The sequence below is a fragment of the Microtus oregoni genome, unplaced genomic scaffold, assembly GCF_018167655.1.
Source record: "Microtus oregoni isolate MIOR12 unplaced genomic scaffold, Mior012 000038F_ref0000394, whole genome shotgun sequence".
Lineage (NCBI taxonomy): Eukaryota > Metazoa > Chordata > Mammalia > Rodentia > Cricetidae > Microtus > Microtus oregoni.
Window position 1 is genome coordinate 2,829,310 of NW_024543097.1, and position 23,307 is coordinate 2,852,616.

At 42.6% G+C, this 23,307-nt stretch overlaps 1 protein-coding gene across 1 annotated transcript in view; it reads right to left on the minus strand.

Moving 5' to 3' along the window:
• LOC121433451 (nuclear body protein SP140-like protein) overlaps positions 1–23,307 on the minus strand; it is a 55,260-nt gene that overhangs the window by 12,886 nt on the left and 19,067 nt on the right. Inside the window, exons 9-14 of the mRNA XM_041631873.1 lie at positions 17,167–17,232; positions 15,213–15,290; positions 13,451–13,555; positions 11,385–11,527; positions 9,519–9,566; positions 7,254–7,292 (exon numbers count right to left, since the gene is read on the minus strand). Coding sequence (XP_041487807.1) covers positions 7,254–7,292; positions 9,519–9,566; positions 11,385–11,527; positions 13,451–13,555; positions 15,213–15,290; positions 17,167–17,232 — 479 coding nt within the window. The remainder of the gene's footprint in view (positions 1–7,253; positions 7,293–9,518; positions 9,567–11,384; positions 11,528–13,450; positions 13,556–15,212; positions 15,291–17,166; positions 17,233–23,307) is intronic.

The following is a 23,307-nucleotide window of genomic DNA, read 5'->3' on the forward strand; positions in this document are numbered from 1 at the left end:
CAGAGAACCTATCTCAAAAAGCAAAAAATAAAAATAAACAAAATAGAGGTTAAAATAAAATGCACAAAGATGGAAAATGCACAGAGAATTTTGATACTGTATGCTATTATGCTCTCTTTGAATTGTTTGAATGCTGAGGAAGGAGCAACAGCTGCTAAAAGATATTTGTTTATAAATGCTGCTGAACTAATCCAACATACATATCTTGAAAATGCCTTGACTTTGAAATTTGGATCTAATGACATGATGCTTTGGAAAGGAGTTTCTTATTTTGTTTTCACAGAGGGTGAGAGTCTGTGGATTGCTTCTATCCCAATTTGGTATGATGGACCACGCCTTTCTGAAGGGTTGCTGTGAATACCTTCAGAAAATTGCTTCGCTCAACTGCCAACTGAGATGAAACTAGCACACAGGTTATACCATGAAAGACCTAATTAACAACGCCCCCATTCAGCAGGAAGCAGTTTGGAGAGAAAAAACTGCGCCCATGTTCCCAAAATATTGTCTATAAATGTTCTTTTACATTTAAAGGGGGAAGTGATATAGATATGAATAATTTGCATTGATATGGATTTTGCTTTAGTGATTTAAATTTAAGGTCAATTTTGTTATATGTATATGTGTTTCTGATCTTGATTAAGGTATTGTGATTGTGTAGTTCATTTAAAAATGTAATGTATATAGGTTGTTAATGGATAATCATTAATAATAGTCAAGTTTGTAGTCATGTTAGTTAGATTTTCTAGATATATAGATATATATTTCAGTTAGATCGGCATTCTTCATATCTTTCAAAGACTATGGAATATGCTATTTAATGTTTTAATAACTTAGGGCTTTTTATGACAATGAGACACATCTGCTCCTGACAATGCCAATCTACTTAAAGAGGAAGATGGGCATCGAAGAGGATCCTTATGGAGTTGGATAGTCATTTGGGCAAGAAACTGCTCTTGCCTGGACTGTTGCATAAACTGGACACAAAGAACCCACAGAGAGAGGACTGCTGAACTTGCCTAAAGGTGAGATGGTCTTTCAGGTTCCTGCTTCATAAAAGAATTCACAAGACATTCTGCAGGACACAGCAGGAAGTGACTGAACTGTCTTTGAATTTTCCTGCTTCATGGAAATGTCTGCTGGATGAAGATAGATGCCCCAATGGTACCAAGGAACTTTGGGTGACTGTCCAGGCAGAGAGATGTCTCGGTCATTTCTAGAGCTTTGGATTTCTTGTTTGCTTAGGTAATATTATATCCTTCTGGAGTTTATGATGGAGTTGAAGAATGGTTAGCTATAGTTATAGTTTTCCTTAGTTATGATAAAAGATAAAATAGATATAATTATTGTAACTGTAATTCTTACTTGATAACTGTTTTGTTATATGTAATCTTACTATGTTAAAGTGAAAGTCTTTCTTTTTTGTTTAAACAGAAAAGGGGGAAATGATGGGGGAGAGTCTTCTGTTTTGTGTTAATTTTATTGGTTAAATAAAGAGACTACCCTGGCCCTTTAATAGGACAGAAAATTAGGTAGGCGGAGTAAACAGGACAGAATGCTAGGAGAAAGAAGCTGAGTCAGTGAGTCGCCATGGTTCTCCCACTCCAGACAGATGCAGGTTAAGATCTTCCCTGGTAAGCAATCTCATGGGCTACACAGATTATTAGAAATGGGTTAGATTAATATGTAAGAGCTAGCCAATAAGAGGCTGGAACTAATGGGCCAGGCAGTGTTTAAAAGAATACAGTTTCTGTGTAATTATTTTGGGGCATAAGCTAGCCATGTGGGCAGCCAGGTGCCAGGGATGCAACCCGCAGCTCCCTATTACAACATGGGGTGACCAGCGAGCATGTGGTGGCAGGTTGCCTACATTAAACAAATTCCTCCATGGAAGTGACAATACTTTTTTCTTACTGAAGTTGATACTTATTCTGGTTAATACTTCTGCCAAAACCACCATCTGTGCTCACAGAATGCCTAATCCACTAACTTGGTTAACAGTATTGCTTCTGACCAGGGAAGTCACTTCACAGCCAGAGAAATATGACGTGGGCCTGCAACCATGGAACCCACGGATCTTACCATCTTCCTCACCATCCTGAAGAAGCTGATCTGAGAGAAAGACAGATTGGCCTTTTGAAGTCACAGTTAAGTGAAAAGTAGGTGGCAGCAGGATGGAGGGTTGGCATAGGGGTCTCCAGAAGGCAGTATATGTTTTGAATCAGTGTCCAATATATGGTACCGTTTCTCCCATAGCCAGGATCCACAGGGGTGGAAAAGGAAATAATTTTGCTCACTATCATCTTTGGTGACCCATTAGGAAAGCTTTTGTTTCTTTTTCCCACATCCCTAAGTTCTGCTGGCCTTGAAGTTTTGGTTCCAGAGAAGGGAGTGCTCCTACCAAAAGCCACAGCAAACATTCCATTGAACTGGATCTCAGAATTTCCCCCTGGCCACTCTGGGCTTCTATCGCCCTTAAACCAACAGGCTAAGAAAGAAAGAACACTGTTAGGAGAAGTGATAGATCCAGATTACCATGGGAAGATTGGATTGCTTCTCCACAGAGGCAGTAAGAAGGAAGATGTCTGGAGTGCAGGAGATCCTTTAGGGTGTCTCTTAGTGCTACATGCCCCATGATTAAAGTCAATGGAAAATTACAGCAACCTAATCCAGGCAGGATGATAGAGGGCACAGACCCATCAGAAATGAAGGTATGGGTCATTTTTTCTGGTAAAAGAGCAAAGATCTGTTGACAGGCTTTCCTCAGGTAGAGGAAATACAGAATAGGTAGTAGAAGAAAGCCAATCTAAAGACCATCTAAGACCACATGATCAGTTGCAGAAATGAGGATTATAACCAACATGAGTGCTTCTGTTGTATTTTGGTAAGAATGTGTTTGTGCAGGTATTTGTTATTTCAATATCCTTATCATATGTTATAACAACTAAGAGAATGCTAGTAGTAGGATGTCCTCTAAGGGACATTGCCACCTATTCTAAATTTAAAATTTGTTTGTGGTTGTATGAAGGATAGTTATGTCATGTTAGGTATAAGTATGACCTGGTTTGCAATAGAGATGTATATTGATACAAATTTAAGATCAATTTTGTTTTATACATATACATACACACACACACATATATATATATATGTGTGTGTGTGTGTGTGTGTTCTTGATTAAAGTATTGTGTTTGTGCAGTTCATTTGAAAATTTAATGCATAATTAAGAAATATAGATTAATAGATAATCATCTATAATAGACAAGCTTATAGTCATGTTAGGTTTTCTAGACAAATAGAGATATATTTCAGCTAGATAGGTATTCTTCAAATCTTTTAGAGACCTTCAGAATATGGCATTTAAAATGTTTAAATTATTAACTTAAGACTTTTCATGACAATGAGACTCATCTGCTCCTGGCAGCACCAATCTACTTCAAGAGGAAGATGGGCATCAAAGAGGCTCCTTATGGAGTTTGTTAGCCATTTGGGCAAGAAAATGCTCTTGCCTGCACGGCTTGGTGTTATGCTGTATGAACTGGGCATGCAGGACCCACAGAGAAATGACTGCTGAAGTTGCCTAAAGATGGTGAGATGGTCCTTTAGGGTTCCTGCTTCATGAAAGAGTCTGCCAGACATTCTGCAGGACACAGAAGAAAGTGACTGTGAAACTGCCAATATAGGTGGAACTGTCTTTGAAATTTCCTGCTTCATGGAAAAGTCTGCTGGATACTATGGTCATGTAGGCTGAAGATGAATTCCCCAACAGTACAGAAGAACTTTGGGTGACTATCCAGGCAGTAAGATATCTCTGTCAATTTTAGAGTTTTATAAGTTGCTTACAGTGCACTTAGCCAATATTCTATCCTTCTGGAGTCTTTGACGGGGTTGAAGAATAGTTACGATTATTGTTTTCCTTAGTTATGATAAGAGATAAAGTAGATATAAATATTGTAACTACAATTCTTGCTTGATAACTGTTTTGCTATATGCAATTTTACTCTTACTCTGTTAAAGTTAAAACCTTCTTTTTTATTTAAACAGAAAAGGGGAAATGTTTTGCTTTTATTCATTAATGAATAAAATTAATTTCATTCATTAACTGCTTTGGGCTTATAGCAGGACAGAAGAGAAGTAGGCAGGGAAAACTAAACAGTGCTGTGAGAAAGAAGGCAGGGTCAGAGAGGCATCATAGAGCTGCCAGAGGGGAAAGACGTGAGCTGCCCGCTGGAACCTTGCTGGTAGGCCACAAGCCTCATGGTAAAATATAAAATAATAGAAATGGGCTAATTTAAGAATAAAAGTGAGCTAGAAATATGCATAAGCTAATAGGCCAAGCAGTGCTGTAATTAATAGTTTCTGTGCGGTTATTTTGGAGCTGAGCAGCTGGGAACAAACAAGAGGACACTAACAACACAGGTTAATATATAATGTGCGTGTGAGTGTACATGGCATAGTTATATTATGTTTAGGCATTATTATGACATGGTTCTTGTTTTTATTTGGAAATTAATCATGACACAAGGAGATATGATTGACAAGAGGTGGATTGTGGTGGCTATTATTGGTTGTCAAGTTGACTGTATCTGGAATGAACAATCCAGAAATGGAGGCACATCTCTGATTGATCCAGATATTGTGGCAGGAAGACAGAATGCCTTAAATCCAGATCTTGAGGTGGAATGACACACACCTTTAATCCAGACTTTGAGGCAGGAAGATACACCTTTAATCTGGTCCAAACCCTCTTCTGGAAGCCTATATAAGGATATGGAAGAAAGAAGGGTTGGTTCTTCTTTACCTGCTTGCTGTTGTCTTGTTAGTACATCCATCCCTTCTTTGGCACTGGAGTGGAGCCTACTTCTTTGAGATTCCAGCATGTACAGAGGACCAGCTGAGACACCCAGCCTCATGGGACTAAGCAACTACTAGATTCTTGGACTTTCCACTCACAGAAAGCCCTGGTTGGGTTAGTTGGATTGAAGCTCTTAAGTTATTCCAATAAATTCTATATATATTAAAGTTATTCATATAATGTATTAAATATTTTTGAAATTTATTATATATGTATATATACATATATATACATACACACACACACACACACACACACACACACACACATATATATATATATATATATATGAAGAGATGGATTCCTTCTATAAGTTCTGTGACTCTAGAGAACCCTGATTAATACAAATGGTGTACCTATGCTTGAAAACCATCTAAGGTGACTGAGGGAAAATACTCTGTGAATTGCTCAGTGGTGATGGTTTTGGTCCTAGCCAGATGGGTCCCTGATGGCTCACTTCAGAGTGACCCCAGGGAATTCATGAGGCATGAGGACCAACTTACTCTGCAGGCAACTTTCTGTATGTAGTGGAACGATCCAGACCTAGCATGCATGAAGCCTGGCCTGTTTCTCCTGAACTCTGCCTGCACTTGGGATGCATGCTGGGACGTGTTCTTTACACACACTGCCTTCTACAGATGCTGTCTCCTCTCATAGTTGCTCCTCACCCTTCATCCACAGCCAGCCATGCCCACTGCCACTCCAGGCTCTGTCCCAGGGACCCCAAAGATCTAGATTTCCATCTCCATCCCTCATGTAAATGAGAACATGGGAACACGTGGTGAAACACATGATAGGATGATAACATGGGAGCACATGCTAATACATGGTAGCATGAGAACACATGGTGAATCACATGGTAGGATAATAACATGAGAACACATGCTAACACATGGTAGGATGAGAACACATGGTAGGATGGGAACATGAGAACACGCGCTATCACATGGTAGGATAGGAACATGAGAACACGCACTAGCACATGGTAGGATAGGAACAAGAGAACACGTAGTGAATCACATGGTAGGATGGGAACATGAGAACACATGGTGAATCACATGGTAGGATAATAACATGAGAACACATGCTAACACATGGTAGGATGAGAACACATGGTAGGATGGGAACATGAGAACACATGCTAACACATGGTAGGATGAGAACACATGGTAAGATGGGAACATGAGAACACATGCTAACACATGGTAGGATGGGAACATGAGAACACGTAGTGAATCACATGGTAGGATGGGAACATGAGAACATGCGCTAGCACATGGTAGGATAGGAACATGAGAACACGCGCTAGCACATGGTAGGATGGGAACATGAGAACACGTAGTGAATCACATGGTAGGATGGGAACATGAGAACACGCGCTATCACATGGTAGGATAGGAACATGAGAACACGCGCTATCACATGGTAGGATGGGAACATGAGAACACGCGCTAGCACATGGTAGGATGGGAACATGAGAACACACGCTAGCACATGGTAGGATGGGAACATGAGAACACGTAGTGAATCACATGGTAGGATGGGAACATGAGAACACGTAGTGAATCACATGGTAGGATGGGAACATGAGAACACATGCTAACACATGGTAGGATGGGAACATGAGAACACGTAGTGAATCACATGGTAGGATGGGAACATGAGAACACGTAGTGAATCACATGGTAGGATGGGAACATGAGAACACGCGCTAGCACATGGTAGAATGAGAACATGAGAACACGTAGTGAATCACATGGTAGGATGGGAACATGAGAACACACGCTATCACATGGTAGGATAGGAACATGAGAACATGCGCTATCACATGGTAGGATGGGAACATGAGAACACGTAGTGAATCACATGGTAGGATGGGAACATGAGAACATGTGCTAGCACATGGTAGGATAGTAACATGAGAACATGCGCTAGCACATGGTAGGATGGGAACATGAGAACACGTAGTGAATCACATGGTAGGATGGGAACATGAGAACACGCGCTATCACATGGTAGGATAGGAACATGAGAACACGCGCTAGCACATGGTAGGATGGGAACATGAGAACACACACTATCACATGGTAGGATAGGAACATGAGAACACGCGCTAGCACATGGTAAGATGGGAACATGAGAACACGCGCTAGCACATGGTAGGATGGGAACATGAGAACACATGGTGAAACCCATGGTAGGAAGCTTCTGGCCCAAACACCCAGACTGGCTCCTCCCACCTTGGTGGGGAGCAAATCTGGTAATCTTGGTTCATCTCCCAGAGCAGCGCACCCAAGCTGACAGGGATCCCCCTTCAGGGAAGAGGCAACCACGACACAGGCAATGTACCAAGGTGAAGGCTAGGACTTTCCAGGGATTGTAGCTAAGAGTCAGTACTTACATGAGCGTTAGCTGGGGCACTGGACAAATACTGTATTCTCTGCAGAAAGAGAAAATTTCAATGACAATGTTAAATGTAAGATTTAAATGATAGTTGTTTAAATTAGTTTTATCACCACCAGCATTATTGATGTTATTTTTGAGATAGGTCTCAGGTAGCCAAGGCTGCTCTTAGACTCACTATATAACCAAGGCTGGACTTGAACTACTGATCTTCATGTTTCTACATATGGAACATGGAGTGCTGGGATTCCAAGCATGTGCCATCATCCCTGGCTAAAATTAGTATTATTACTAAGAATCAACTTGATAGGAACAGCTCAAGCATTCCCATCTAACAAATTAAAGCTTAATGCCAACAGCAAAATCAGCTTCAGCCTCATAAGGCCAGCACCTAATCTCCCACTAAGGATTTTTGATCATGACCACTCCAAAGTATTTCTCAATTTCACTTTCACCTCAGCCTTTAGAAGCCATGGTCTCACGCACCTGTAGGGGGTTCCCATGGTCCCTCCCACTTGACAGAGGGTTCTCACTCTTGAATTCTTTGATTGAAAATATTGGTATAATTCATTCTGTCTAGAGGGTTTCTCTTAAATATATCTACTTCTTTTCCATACCTATTTTTATGGACCTGTGTATCTCTTCAGAGAAAGAGATGATGTCAAACTATTGTTGGACCTAAAGCGAGTTCCACCTCCTGGCTCTTGGTCCTCAGGATGCCTTTTTGGAGTCAGGCAAAGAGGCAGCGTCTGGTTTCTATAGGCTGGTTTGAACAATTCTACCTGTCCTCCAACATTAATGGCTCTCGGCCATTTTTTTCTTCAATTTGACCATCCAGGATGTATCAGCCATGACCACCAGCACCTCACCTCAGAGCAGCTGAGGTGAGCCTGAAGCTGTGATAGACCAATCATAGCCCAGAACACATAAGGCTCAACGAGTTCTGGGGTCTGGGTGATCCTAGAGAGGAAATCTATCACCTTCTGTAGCTCTCCATGGGCCATAGCCCTGAAAATCAAATGAACCTAAGGCACTCAGGGCTGCAGCTTTCTCTTAATGGCCTTCCGCCCTCTATTCACAACTCAAAGAGCAGGTAGGCCAGCAGCACATTTAGACACAAAAAAAGGACTTCACATTGTTTTGCACATTCATTGGAAAGATTTGTCAGTCTTCCCTTCTGTGACACAGGCCATCTCAACCCTTAACCCCAGTCCAGGGCCGAGAGCTGGAAACAAGCAGGATCTGCGTTACAATCACCTGAGAAGGGCGCTCTTACTGTCCACTGTTCTAGAGTCTCCCAGGCCGCACTGTTTGTTATTCTGTAATGTGGACAATGACTTGGACACAATCCTTGAGGTCCCTCAGGGCTACTGTTTCTATCTTTTGTCCAGTCCATGGGTCTTCTGTGTATAGTTAGCAATTGTGCATTAAAAGATGAGTAAACATGGCTTCGCTTGGGAAAAGAGAATTCAGGTGTCTCAATGCAGATGTTAGCATACAGAAACGATGGTTCTGGAAACCATACCAGACTGTCTGACACACATCAGCCACCACCAGAAAGGTTAAATGGTCCTGGAAGAGCTGGGAAGTTGTCATGTGATACCGAGAGTAACAAGGAAGATTCCAGAACCCATGACTCTGAACAGGTGAAGAAGCTCTGTGAGGCTTATGAAAGTGGAAATGGATTGTGGCTTCTGTTTCTCTGAGAATCCTGTTCTTACAAATTGAGGCTCAAAAGAAGAGGCAAGTGCCCCTGTTGTTATGAAACACTGCATCCAGGACTAAAAATGGTTCTGTGGGTTGGACAATTCTAGCTCATTTGAGTGATTCAAAAAGAGATACTCTTAGAATTTAGAGGAAGGTAGAGAATATGGACTTTAAAGTAGTCATTGACCAGGTTAGGAGTTAGTTTCCTTCAAGAAAACTGAGTGATTGATGTGTCCCAGTGGTTCAGAGTCCAAACCAGTCAGACAATAATGCAAATGACAAATAATATACAGGCCTGAAGTTCAAATTTTCAGTGAGCTATGAAGCCCAGTGTGGAGTGTTTCATGGCCTATTGAAGCCTATGTTGGTGATTTTTTATCATCTCCAGCTCAAAGGAAGACCTGGCCTTACACACAGCCTGAGTGAAGACACAGGCTGAAAACCAGAAAAGAAGTAGTAGAGGAAGGAAGGAGAGGTGATTTTAAGTATGACAACCTAACCAAGACACCATAAAATTAAAAAGTTTTGTGAGTAAAACCACATGATGAGAACTCACCTTTTTTCTCTTGCCATAAGTTTGTGGAAAATTGGGGAGAAATTTTTTCTGCAAGATAGAAGGATCGAGCATGTAGTTATCTGTATTTCAGCAGTGTGCACTGGGAATTGTCAGTCTCCTTCCAGAAGTTCTGCCTGGATCTTCCATACAGACCCACGTTGTCCAACTCCATTCCCCTCTCATCGCATACAACTTAGAGATGCTGGCCTGTGGCAGCTGGAAAGACCTCCTCATATCCCTCTTCCTCAAGTGCTGAGAATTTCTCCTCACAATCCCTTGTTCAACCATTACACATTCTCTGTTCCCACGGGACACAATTCAACTTGTTCCACTAGGAACTAGTGTTCCACTAGGAACTAGTTCCACAGGACTAGGCAGTTAACAGACATGTGTTTCATGCATATAGGGTGTCACATGTTCTGATGAATTTGGAGCACATGACAGAAATTTGGTTATGGGAGATAATGGAGAAAGTTTGTGGAAGAAACACATCCTCTCCTCTCCTCCTCCTCCTCCTCCTCCTCCTCCTCCTCCTCCTCCTCCTCCTCCTCTTCCCTCTCTCTCTCTCTCTCTCTCTCTCTCTCTCTCTCTCTCTTCTTTTTAGACAGGGCTTCTCTGTGGAGGTCTGGCAACCTACTCACAGTGCAGACAAGACTGTCTTTGAACTCAGAGATCCAGCTGCCTCTGACTTAGGAGTGCTTGGATTTAAAGAGTATGCCACAACCATCAGCACAGAGAATCAATCTCTAATCTCCAACAGTTTAAGAAGGGTCTCTGGGAGGTGAGGGCCCAGTCAAGAGAGGTGAGATATTTAAGCTAAGAATTCTAGGGAAAAAAACTAGCTTGAAGGATAGGGAGATGAGGAAATCATGTCCATGATGGTCCATTACTAACAGCATTGCAGATGTGTCCTAGTTAGTTTGATTGTCAACTTGACACACCTATGAAGAGCAAATGTCAACTGAAGAACTGTCTGTCTCAGATAACCTTTAGGCATGTCTGTGGGGGCATTTTATTCATTGTGGATTCATACAGAAAATCCAAGCCCACTGTGGGTGGTGCCATCACTTATAAGTGGGCCTAAGCTGAATAAGAAAAGCAGTTGAACATGAACCAAGGAGCAAGCCAGTTCTTCTGTAGTTTCTGCTTCAGTTTCTGCCTCCATATTTCTGCCCTGTGTTTCTGCCTTGCCTTCCCTTCATGATGGACTGCTGCCTATAACCAAATAAACTTTTTCCTTCCCCAAGTTGCTTTGGGTCATAATGTTTATCATAGTAACACAGCAAGCAAAGTAGAACCAGAGGTTGAGGTTAGCAGAGAGCTGATGTCTTTTTTAGCTTAGTTGAAGCCCTGAGTTCAGCCCCTTCACACCAAATAATGGTGACAATGATGATCATACATTTCATCTGCAATTTCTAACCTCAAGGACATCACTAATTCCTTGTCAATGTTTCAAATTTGAGGTCATTAGGATGGCATTAAGTTCCTGCACAGACATCCTGAGTTGATGATTTATGACACATTATTCATCTCCTGTATCCATACAATTGCCTTTGCTAGCAGTCCTTTCTCTAGATTCTCTTTCACTTGTCTGGCCGTCAACTCCTCCTTTGGCTTCAATGCAGAAATTTCTCTTCAAGAACCCCAACCAAGAATTGCCATTTCCTTCTTAGAGATTCTGTATCTATCATTTGTCAGCATCAGCAAGGTGTACCTCCAGAAATGAGGCTATGAATATGGGCTGCCTCTCTCCTGAGTGACAGGCAAACCTTATGGGCATTAGGGATTCCCCATATCTCATAGCTATTTGATCCATAAACAGTGTAAGAAGAGGCACTGACCCCCCTCCCCCCTCCACTGCAATACCTGGATCAGGAATTTCAGGGGCCGCTTGTAGCAGCGCACACTCAATTTCCAATTCTTTGATCGTCCATGGCCTCCCAAGTTTTCAAACTCAGTGGGTGTGTACCAGCCCCCAGCTTCACTCTGTATGGACTTCACGAAGATCCCTGTAAGACCGCAGTAGACTGATCATGAGCCTGCTTTGTCCCTGGAGCTCAGATTCATGGCCCACACTGGAATTGGAACCACCCAAAGTGTGCTCAAAGTCAATAGAGTTGGCCTTCTTTCTGGCTTCAGGAGTCCCAGCTCAGCCCTGGAGTTCCCTAAAGGGCTTTGTTGAAGCCTTTCATGCTTCTTTGATTTTCATGCGTGAAGAAAATGACAATTGCCACCAATAGATATCTTTTTAAAACTGTTTCAGGGTCATGTAGAAAGGGACAAGGTAGTGACTGACTGCTCAGGGTGCGTGGATTTCAACCTGGTGTTGATCTCTCAGGCTGGAGAACAACCCGTCCCAGGAGGCCCCCGGCAAGGTGGAGGTGGAGTCCTCATCTTAGAGCTGAGGCTGCAGCTGGATTCTGCAACTCGGGAGTTCTGTGGCATCATTGTCTAACCAAATTTATGAGACTATTGAACAGGTGCTTGGCCATCACTGCAGTTGGAGGTAAGTACTATTAACAAAAGTAAATATTGTCTGATGAAAATACAGACTATGGTTAATAAAAAAAATAGTTATGTTTTGGGCATCTTCATTGTTATGAAAATGCAAGCAAAATCACAACACCATTTTACATACCACCAAGATGACCGTAACAAAAAACAAGAAATAGTAGCTATTTACTGTAGGGAAGTTGAAGGTCTCACACACTGATGATATGAATATAAAACAATGTAACCGATACCAAAAACATTTGGTAATTCATAACTGAGTTCAACATATAATCATCCTATGACCCAGCAATTCCACTTCTGTGTATGTGCCTCAAACTCAGTGTTTATATCACATAAATGGTATACACAAATTATCAAAACAGCATTATTCATTATAACCCAAGGCAGAATGAGGCAAATTGAATAAATGAGGGAAACATGAAATAATCATACAATGGAATATGACATTATTTGTGATTTGAAGCATATATTGCATAAACTACACAGATGAGGCTTGATGTTATCATGCTAAGTGAAAGCAGGCAGTCACAAGTGCCATACGCTAAGGCATGTCACTTGTATGAAGTGTGTAAGGAGGCAGATTTATAGGCCAGGAATTAGCTGGGTGAATGCTCGGTAGAAGGAACTAGGAATGAGTATCAACTCCTAATAGACAGAGGGGGACAAATATGTTTGCACGGTAATTTTTCTTCTGTGTACCAAAAAAAGAAACCCTTAATGATCATAGACTCCAAGTGCTGAATTATATGGTATATGAATTATAACTCAGTAAAGCTGTTAAAAATAGTGACAATGTATTTATATCTACTGCCATCCACAGGCTCATAATAAAAGAGATCTGAGATGAAGTCCATCATAGTGGGTTATGGTTTGGGGGGGGGGCTGTCTATTTTTTTCTTTTTTTGCAAACCAGAATATGTTATACCAATAATATAAGTTAATCCTCGTGGATATACTATGGGTCAGGCTTTATATTATTGTACTCTATTTAAAAATGAGGAATTTCATGCCAAGAAAGTCCTTCCCACACTACACAAAGAGACCTCCTCTCTTGGCAAAGCTGAGTCTAGATCTTGGGTTCTCTGATTCTCAATCCTGTGATGCTCTCACCATGACAAGTGCCCTGCCCTGGTGCTATTGACACAGGGATGTGGAGGTAGAGGCTGAGGGTCCCTCCCCATTTATGTCTGACTGGGAGGAAAATATGCAATAGCTTCCATTTCTTAATGGAAGTTTCTCTGGTTCTCTGGGCATCATGGCTCCATACATGTTATTGCGAGCATCTACTAGGCATGGTTTCTTCAAGCATTAGGATCCTTCCTGTTTTCAAGCCAATTCTTCTAGTTCCTTAAGTAATTCCATTATTGCTTGTGATGTTTTTATTTAGCAGTTGTGAAAAAAAAATCCACGATACCTACCTTGCTTGAATTTATCCTTGTGTAATGTTCCCTTCACGTTACCACATGTCACGGGAAGCAGCTCAGCACTGAAACCTGCATTTTTATTTCTGCACCTTTTCGGAACTGGAAAAAAAGAAGATTTCTTCTTCTGTCTCTTTGCAGGTGTGCACGTTCCCTCTTCTCTCTTGGGGTCATTCCTTTAACACTAGGAACACTTCGCTCCTCAGATCTCTAACTTCTAAGTCCTTTTTGCAAGTGGCATATTGGATACATAATGACAAATATTTTACCTCTAACATATTTTTAAAAAGAACAAGCTTTACCAGAGACTTTTGGCTTTGATAAACTGTCCTTATTCTCACTCTGATGGCTACATGGCCATGAAATAGGCACTTCCTGACTCTTCTATTGTACTAACGATGGTAGGCAGAGATGGTCCTCTAATCTCCCCCATTTGAGCACTGACTGGACTACTAGAAGGGAGAGATGATGGGCAACCTAGCAGAGTTGGGTGGAATTCCTTTTCTGTCTGCTCTGCTCCACCTCTCCCTCACAACAGCATTTTCTGTCTGTAACAGAGAGAACCCCCAAAAGTTCTAGAATAATCTGAAAGCTCTTATGTAGAGCAGAGCTGCAACTCCATAGAAAATAGAGATGAAAATTCCTCAAACAAATTTCGGAGAGATGAGGAGTTACATTTTCCCTGCCTGTCATCAGTGCAGAGACCGTGGTGTGGGAGGGGAGAACTGTCTGTGATGCTGATACTATTTGAGCAGTAGCTGATCAAGACTACAATGGACATCGGATGGTTGACATAAATCACCCTCCTCTTTAGTAATGGAGAAATTGAGGAAAGAAGAGCCCAGGGATAGGCCGAAGTCCATGTAGTCATAGAAGAGAAGGCTTGGACCCAGGTCTCTCCCACCACTCTGGGCCACCTTGATGTGCATTCACTGGTGGGTGATACCCCGCGTATGGCAGAGATTGTCTCCACTCTTCCCGGTGAATGGAGGCAGCATTACCGTGGCCCAGAGCTCTTGGTCTTCTTTCAGCTGTATCATCACGATTCTAGTTTCTCAGAGACAGTGAGTAACAGGCAGTGTCTCCGTGGTTAGTTCAGCTACATAAAGCTGTCATGGAAACTAATGCCCTTGCTTCCTCTCTGTACATGGTGGGAGCACCAGCAACAGAAGGGCTTCCACTCAGGAACAACTTTCCAAGGGAGTCTCCTCCCTCTTACCCAGGATGTCACCAGGACTCTGGAAGGGTAAAGTATGCCTGAGAATACCTCCTTCCTCTCTCTCCTTCTGACAGCCCACACCCATAGCCCACTGGGAAAACTTTTCCCTGCAGCCGTCCATCCTCCATTCCAGCTCTAGGAACTGGGAAGTTACATGGTCTGCTCAAAATTAAAAAGAACTCACCCAAAGGGAGGAGGAAAAGGGCTATGAGAGAGAACATTTGCTTTCTGCTTATACTTCACCAAGTCTAGACATTTTAATAATCAATGTGTGGTGCTGTAGGGGCTTTTTCCACTCCTTCAGCCAATAGCCTTTAAGAGACCAACTCAAAGGTAAGGAAGAAATTAGGACACATAATATTGATGATATAAATACAGTTCACAGTCTTGCTCCAAACAACTTTGCTTTGAGATTTTCCTGCTCTCAAGTTGATAGATAAGCCTGAGTAGAAATTTTTAAGGCTTTAGATTTTCCCCAAATCCTAACAAAGTCTGTGTGCACTCATGGGTGTAGGGAAAGACCCCCAGAGGCCATCTTACCCCTGGTCTTGGCAGAACGGCCTGGATTCTTTTTCGTTTTCTTTCTCCTGACAGCCTGGCGACCAACTCTGCTGCCATCTAGGAGAGATACAGACAAATGCAGATTGAGCAAAGCAACAACTGAAAACGGGAAGTAGCAAGGGAGGCCACTCTGTTAAGTCAGAGTACTTTCTGAACACACTGTGGATGAGAGCTCACAACAAGGAGCTGTGTCTAAGCAAGTAGAAGTCAAAGTTAAAGCCTGTGAAGGATTCTGTTGTATTAACACATTAGAAAGAAATCTGTCTACACAGAGACTTGAATAAAAATGTGGTTTACAAAATATGTATTCAAAAAGATAGACAAAACCACCACTTGTCCTTTCTAAACAAAAAAATATACATATCAATCTAGAGCACAGCTGGGTCATTGTCAAGAGTGTATGATTCTTAGTTTGGTGAAATAAATATTGAATGGGATTCCAAAGCCAATTTCATGGATCTGATGCAAAATTGATAATCATTTAGAAAAAGACACTTAGCTTTTGTCCATCAAGAAGGAATCCCTTAGACCATTACTAAAATCGGATGGTAGGGTACTGTTTGTAAATATATACAAGTTATAGGAATAAGATTGTAGAAAACATCACCATGATTAACTTGTTCAAAAATCTTCTAAGATTGATTGTTCTCTCTCTCTCTCTCTCTCTCTCTCTCTCTCTCTCTCTCTCTCTCCTCTAATGACAAAAGTTGATCATGTTCAATATTTTAAACACAAATAAAAATATGGACATCACTTCTATTCTAATAGCCAAATATAACCAGTGCATGCATTTTTGCATACAAATGTATACACGTTGTGTTCCTCTGTATGTATGTGTGGAGGCCCAGATACCAAAGTCAAGCGTCTTCCTCAGTGGCTCTCCATCTTAACTGTTGACAAGATCTGACACCAAAACCAGAACTCATCAGTTTGGTTGGCTAGGCTTGCTGTTCAGCAAACCTGATGGATTCAATGGTGAAGGATTGCAGATGTGTAATCATGTCATTTTTTTATGTGGGTGCTAGGGATCGAAATTCAGGGCCTCAAACTTGTGTAGCAAGCACTTTACCACTGAGCGTCTCACCAGCCCTTCAATGAACATTTGTGAAAATGGACTGTCGATTATTTTTCTATATCTACGTACATCTCCCTCTCTAGACAGATCAATAGTTACATTGAAAGGCCTGGATTTATAAACAAAATGAATGGTTTCATGCTGCGGAATATTATTTTCAGATGTGTTACATTAGTTTGTGCTGTGGAACATTTGTTTTAACGATGCAAAGATGTATTGCATTTTTTTATGTTACATTTGTTTAACTCTGTGAAGCTGTGTTGCTGTGCCTGTCTAAAACAACTGATTGGTCTAATAAAGAGCTGAACAGCCCATAGCGAGGCAGGAGAATGAATAGGTGGGGCACATACACACATTTGCACATATACACCTGCAACCTGTTTGCTTCATTAAACCTTCTTTGGAACACGACCTACATAAACCTTTTGTGGGAGGGTGAAGGTTACTCAGGGGCTAAGAGCCACCAGTGTTCAAACATAAGGACCTGAGTTCAGATACCAGCATCCACTTAAAAAATATGTATGTGTGCACCTATGATGCTAGTGTTAAGGGATGGGAGACAAGAAGCTCAGTGGGGTTTACTGGCTGACAACCATCAAGGGAATAAAGGAGAGAGAGAGAGAGAGAGAGAGAGAGAGAGAGAGAGCAGGACATTCAATATCCTCCTCAGGCCTATACTTGTAGGTGCAAGTATGTGTACCCATATGCCCAGTGTAAATACAACACACATACACACACACACACACACACACACACACACACACTACTAAGGCTCAGAAACTCACAGGTCTCCAAGCATGCAATGGACAACACCTTACAAAACTCAACAGCTGTAACTCCGTCCAGCTGCTTGCTTACTTTTTGGCCGTACAGTTTGTGGCCTTCTTTGTTTTACTCTTGACAAGTTGTGAGCTTTCTTTTCTCCTACAAAACAAAAATAATAAAATTAATTATTCAAAGATATAAGTGTAATTCTCTAAGCCTTATATGTCAGCCATATTCAGATACTGTTTTCAAATTTCAGATCTTAGAAATGAGGAAAAACTCTAACAACCAGTTTAGTCATGTGAGGGTTCATGGTGGTCCAGCCTCAATGAAATTCACACATTCCAAGGTAGAAGCATGAGGATTAGAATTACCGAGCAAAAGGAACAGAGATATGAAAGAAATAAAAGCACCAGGAAGAATTTATTTATTTTCTGCATGTTTATACACTTCACTCCAAAAGGGGAGGGAGAAGGCAACAGACTTCATTAACATGATATAAGGAATTATCAAGTATCCAGTGGCTTTGATCGGTGAGTTTTTTCCCTTCTGGTCAGCTTAACTGTTTGTCTGAACCCTAGGACTTAACCATTGATCTCCCGGCAACCTTATGGTGTTCCAAGAAACGAGGGGGAACCTTCAAGGCTATGGTTAAGCCCTTCGCTGACATTCATCCCTGGTTATTCCCCTTGGCTAAGGACTGAGATTTGACTCCTCACCACTTGAATTTTGTCCTCATCTCTCTGACTGTTGTCCTCTCTCGGGCCACTCAGAGTGGTTCTATCCAGTCCTTAATTCCTGTATGGACAGGTATCAAATTGACTTTGACCTAGCCCTTAACCCTCGCTTTATCCCAAAGATGTTCATGGTTAATTGCTATTGGGTCCTCACCTTTTTCACATTCTTAGCCATGGGAAATAAACCCTCAAAAACTATCAGTCCACCTTCCTCCCTGGGATGTCTTTTAGAGACCCTAAAACCTCAATTCTTCATGCTTTACTCACAGATTCCCAAGATTATCTGCCTTTATACTAAGAAATACCCTAAGTACACATAAGATAATAACCTAAAGTGGCCACCTAACAGTACCTTAGATCCCAATATTCTGAGGGAACTTTCTAACTTTTGTCAGCGCACAGGAAGATGGAAAGAGTTATCTTATATCCAAGTCTTTTTCTATCTAAGTTCTAAGCCCTCTGTCCTTACAAGCTGTTCACCTGCTCACATGTTCCTGACTATACCATCTAAGCTGCAGGAATACCCCATTTCCACTCTGGACCCTGCTAATGAACCCCCACCTTTCCAACCTCAGCAGACAGCTACTTCTACCTCTCCAGTTCTCTCTTTCCTCCATCAACTGCTCCGTTAGCCCCTCTGGATCCTTCCTCCTCTCCAGTGCCATGCTGCGGCAGCTGCCCCGATTCTAGCACTCACTTTTACCCCTCCTCTCACAGCTCGCGTGCTGCTAAGGGACCCGACCCTGACCAAACCAACCAGCAGCAGTTCTGTTGCAAGAGGTAGCCAGTGTGGATGGAATGGTCGAGGCATACGTTCCTTTCTCGCTCTCAGAATTCTCTCACGTAGAACAAAAACTGTGGTCTTACACATCTAATTCTACCTCTTTCATAAAACAACTCTAATACATTACTCAATCTTATAGTCACACCTTTCATGATATTTTCATGATCCTAACTAATAACCTACTTCCTGAGAAGCACAGGCAAGTTTGGGAGCAGACCAGAGTACATGCAGATGAGGTTCACCAGACTAATGCAGCACACCTCCCTGGGGCAGAAGCCATCCCTGAGTGGGCTCCACACTGGGATTATAACACCCCAGGTACTATTTTAGCTAGAGGCTAGTTTACAACTTGCCTCCTGGTGCATCTCCTTAAGGCTTCCCTCAAGCCAGTAAACTATGATAAACTCTTAGATGTTGTTCAGGACCCAAATGAAAATCCATCTGCATTCTTAGAGCACATCACAAAGGCTCTCTTGCAGTACACTAATTTAGATCCAGAGGCCCCAGAGGACAAACAGCTCCTCATAACCCATTTCTTTTCCCAGAGCTTCCTCAACATTAGGTCTAAACTTAATTATTTGGATAAAGGCCCCTTGATATCCCACAGGCAGAAGTCTTAGGGCTGGCTTTTAAGGTATGCCATGGAAGGCATGATAAGAACCGTAGACAGAAATGTCAAATGCTGGCCAAGACCATTTGACCGGCTTAGGCAACTGACCATCCTGCCTGTGCCACTCCCTTGCACCCTGGGGCTCAAGAGCCACCGGGCCCATGTTTTAAATGTGGTAAAACGGGGCATTGGGCCTGGGCATGCCCTAATCCTCATATTGGTCCAACAAGACTGTGTCTGAAGTGCCATAGGGAAGGACATTGGGTGATCAACTGTCCTCATGCACATAATGGAATGGAGACATCAGACCCAGATAACTCCCAAACCAACCTTCTCAGTCTGGCCCTGGATGACTGAGGCTGCCCAGGCTCCCTTGACCCGACCACGACTGTCGTGTGTAATAGGGAGCCATGGGTAAATATCACAGTATCAGGATGGGCCATCTCCCTTCTCTTGGATACCAGAGCCCCATACTTGGTACTTAGAGAGTTTGGGGTACCCACATCTCCTTCTACTTTCCCTATTATTGAGGTAGGAGGACAGCATTATCTAACTCATCAGACCCCACCACACAATTGCATTTTCAAAGGCATTCCTCTCATTCATTCATTTTTAGGCATGCCAACTTACCCTGGACCTCTTATGGGAAGAGATTATTTTAGCTGAAGTGGGAGCTTCTATTTTGTTTGCTCCTCCCATTCACCTCACCCCAGGCTCGCCAGCAGCTCCTCTCCTTCTCCTCCTAGCCTCCCAACCTCCCAGCTTCAACGTATCTCTTCCTCTACCAGCCTCTCAGGTAAAACCCCAAGTCTGAGACACACAAAACGCGTCTGTTGCTAGACACCATTCCCCCATTGTTATCCAATTACAGGATCCTACCAGGTACATTACCCAAACTCAGTACCCACTCTAACTCCAGAGCTTTAGGAGACTTAAACCTATCATCTCTGACCTTCTAAGAATTAAGCTACTTCACCCCGGTTCTTCTCCTTTTAACACCCCTATACTTGCTGTTAAAGAGTCTAACAGAGCCTATCGCCTTGTTCAAGACTTCATGCTCATTAACTCTGCAGTGGTCCCACTTTATCCTGTAGTACCTAAACCCTTACACACTTCTCTCCACTATTTCTCCAGGAGCCTCCCATTTTTCAGTTCTGGATCTCAAAGATGACTTTTTTCTCTATTCCTCTTAGCTCTCAATCTCAAGATAACTTTGCCTTCATCTGGACTGACCCTAGCACTCACCTCTCCACACAACTCACCTGAACTGTCCTGCCTAGGAATTTCGGGACAGCCCACATCTATTTGATCAAGCTTTAGCTTCTGGTCTACTTTCATTGTCTCTCCCCAATTTTAAACTCATACAGTACGTAGATGATATTTTACTTTGCAGTCTGTCCCTAGAGATCAGCCAAACTAATATCTCTGCTCTTTCAAATTTCTTGTCCAAAAAGGGCTAGAGAGTCTCACCTTCTAAGGTCCAACTGTCTATCTTTCAGGTCATAGTCTTGGGATTAACTATTATCCCAACCCCAAAAGCTATTACCTTAGAGAGGAAAAAACTAATCCAGTCTCTTGCAGTCCCTTCTACAAAAGAGGAGATTTTATCGTTCCTAGGAACAGCTGGCTTCTTGTGTTCCTGGATCCCCTCTTTTGTTCTTCTTGCCCACCCCATATATGAAGATGGTCTTAGTTCTGCGAATGAGCCCCTCCCCGATCCCATTATTAAATCCTTCCAGAGGTTTCAACAAGCCCTTATCCAGGTCCCAACTCTCCATCTCCCAGACCTAACTCATTTTTTCTCCCTCTATGTAACAGAAAAGGAGGGATATGCCCTTGGGGTTCTAGGGCATCAGTTGGGACCTTCTTTTGTGCCTATAGCGTACCTGTCAAAGAAGCTAGACCTTACCACTGGGGGCTGAGCACCCTGCAAATGTGCTTTAGCAGCTGCTGAGCTCCTTAATCATAAGTCAAAAAAACTAACCTTTGGGTCACCCATCACTATTTTCTACCACTACAATCTGTCCCATCTCTTAACTTACCAAGGCTTACAAACTTTACCTCCTTCCCAAGCTCTTTCCATCCAGGTGGCTCTAGTGGAAGATGCTGCACTCACTTTCCAATGCTGCCCACCCCTTGTTATCTCAAATCTCCTACTTCAACCTAATACTAACTATTCCCCCGTCTCATTCCTGCATGGAAACCTTAGAGGAACTACTGCCCCACCCCTCACACATACAGGAAGGCACATTGCTTCAGGCCACCTATACCTGGTACCTTTTTATACAAAAGGACCCATTGAGCAGGACCCACTTGAACAGACCAGACTGGCCCAGGGTATCATTTAACTCTTCCCTGATCACCTAGGATAAGAATCATTTAACTCTTCCTTGGTTACGGGACTCCTGGGAAACTCTCTCCTCCATCTTGGGAACCCTGGGGAACCCCACTCTATCCTCCATCTTGGGACCCTCCTCCGTTAGTCACCAGGATCAAAATTTTTCTAAACACAATATTCTACCTGGCCAGCATCTTGTCAGGTTCAAGCTGCCAGCCAGACAGTTACACAAGGCCTGGAAAACATGGAAGTAACCAACTACCCCAAGACGTGGCCAAGCACCCCAACTCTCTGACACCCACCAGCCAGCAGGAAGTAGCCTCGAGAGATCCGACACCCCATTTCCACACTCCTAACCCCTCCCAAATTTTTATAATGAACAAAAAGGTGAAATGTCATCATTTCCATCGCGTAGCACTTTGACAAATGCTTAGCCACCTCAAGTGATGGTATTTCCAGGTTCTGGGCCGTGCATGTGCCATCAAGAGCTCAAGCAACTTACATAGCCACCCAAGGCCCTCAAGCCCTACGTGACCTATGTGTAGCATGGTCAAGTGATTTATGCATGCCTCAACTACGTAAGTCCATGTGCGCATGTGCTAGGCAGTCTTTAACTGCCCGGCATGCCAGCCCCATGCTCTCTTCCTGCACCAACTTCCTCAGGCCTGTGCACCTCTCTCTCTCTCTCTCTCTCTCTGTCTCTCTCTCTCTCTCTCTCTAAACTTTTAAAATGAGTTTTGTTGTGTGCCTCATGATCTGTTCTCGTTCGCACTCAGTAATTTCAGAATTTCTTGTTTAGAGGAGCCCAACTATTATAAACGTGCCTTTTTAGGGACATGTTTTCTTTTTTAGGACCTGTGTGAAGGCCAAACATTCCACATACTCCCCCTTACAGAAACAGAGAGTTTAACTTTAGAGATGTCAGAGACAATCAGAAATTATACTTTATCAACTTTGTTAGATGCCACAGGGAAAAGGTCACATTTGCCACCGTTGCCTTATAAGACAGGGACTTTGGGCATGCCATGCTCTTTGTCCCCACATAGACCTATGTGTGCAGCATCTACATAGCCTGCTTCGGATCACAGTCCTTGTGGATCTTGGCAGAGGGACAAGAAGACATCTACCCTGTAAGAATATGAAAGCACATGGCCTCAGAGAGGCTTCTGCAAGGATGCTCCTAACAGCCTCGTCATAGTATCCCAAGCAGGAAACGTCGGAGAGAACACACAAACAAATTAGAGCTATTCAGACAATGTATATACTCATTAGCAATAAAAAGAGCCAACTGGCACTGCGTACCTCACTGTGAGTTAATAGCAAAGTCATTCTATGGAGGGAGGGAAACTTCACAGCAAAGAGCATGCTGGGAAAATCCTACTTATAAAGTACTTACAAATCAACCTAAATTATCTTTGAACAAAAAGTGGCTGCCTTGATGGGTAGTGGGCGGAAAGGACACAGAGAACCTTCGCAGGCTCCTGTTTATGCTCTGTGTCTCCATAAGACTATTAAAAAATAATTTATTTAACTTTATTTTATGTGCATTGGTGCAAACATGTCAGATCCCCTGGAACTGGAGTTACAGACAATTGAGAGCTGCCATGTGGGTGCTTGGAACTGAATCTAGGTGCTTTGGAAGAGCAGCCAGTGCTCATAACCACTGAGCCATCTCTCCAGCCCTGCCATAAGACTTATTTGTAAAAATAATGCAGTTAGCAGGATTCATCAAAGGGTGTACTTAGGATTTGGGCCTTTCACTATA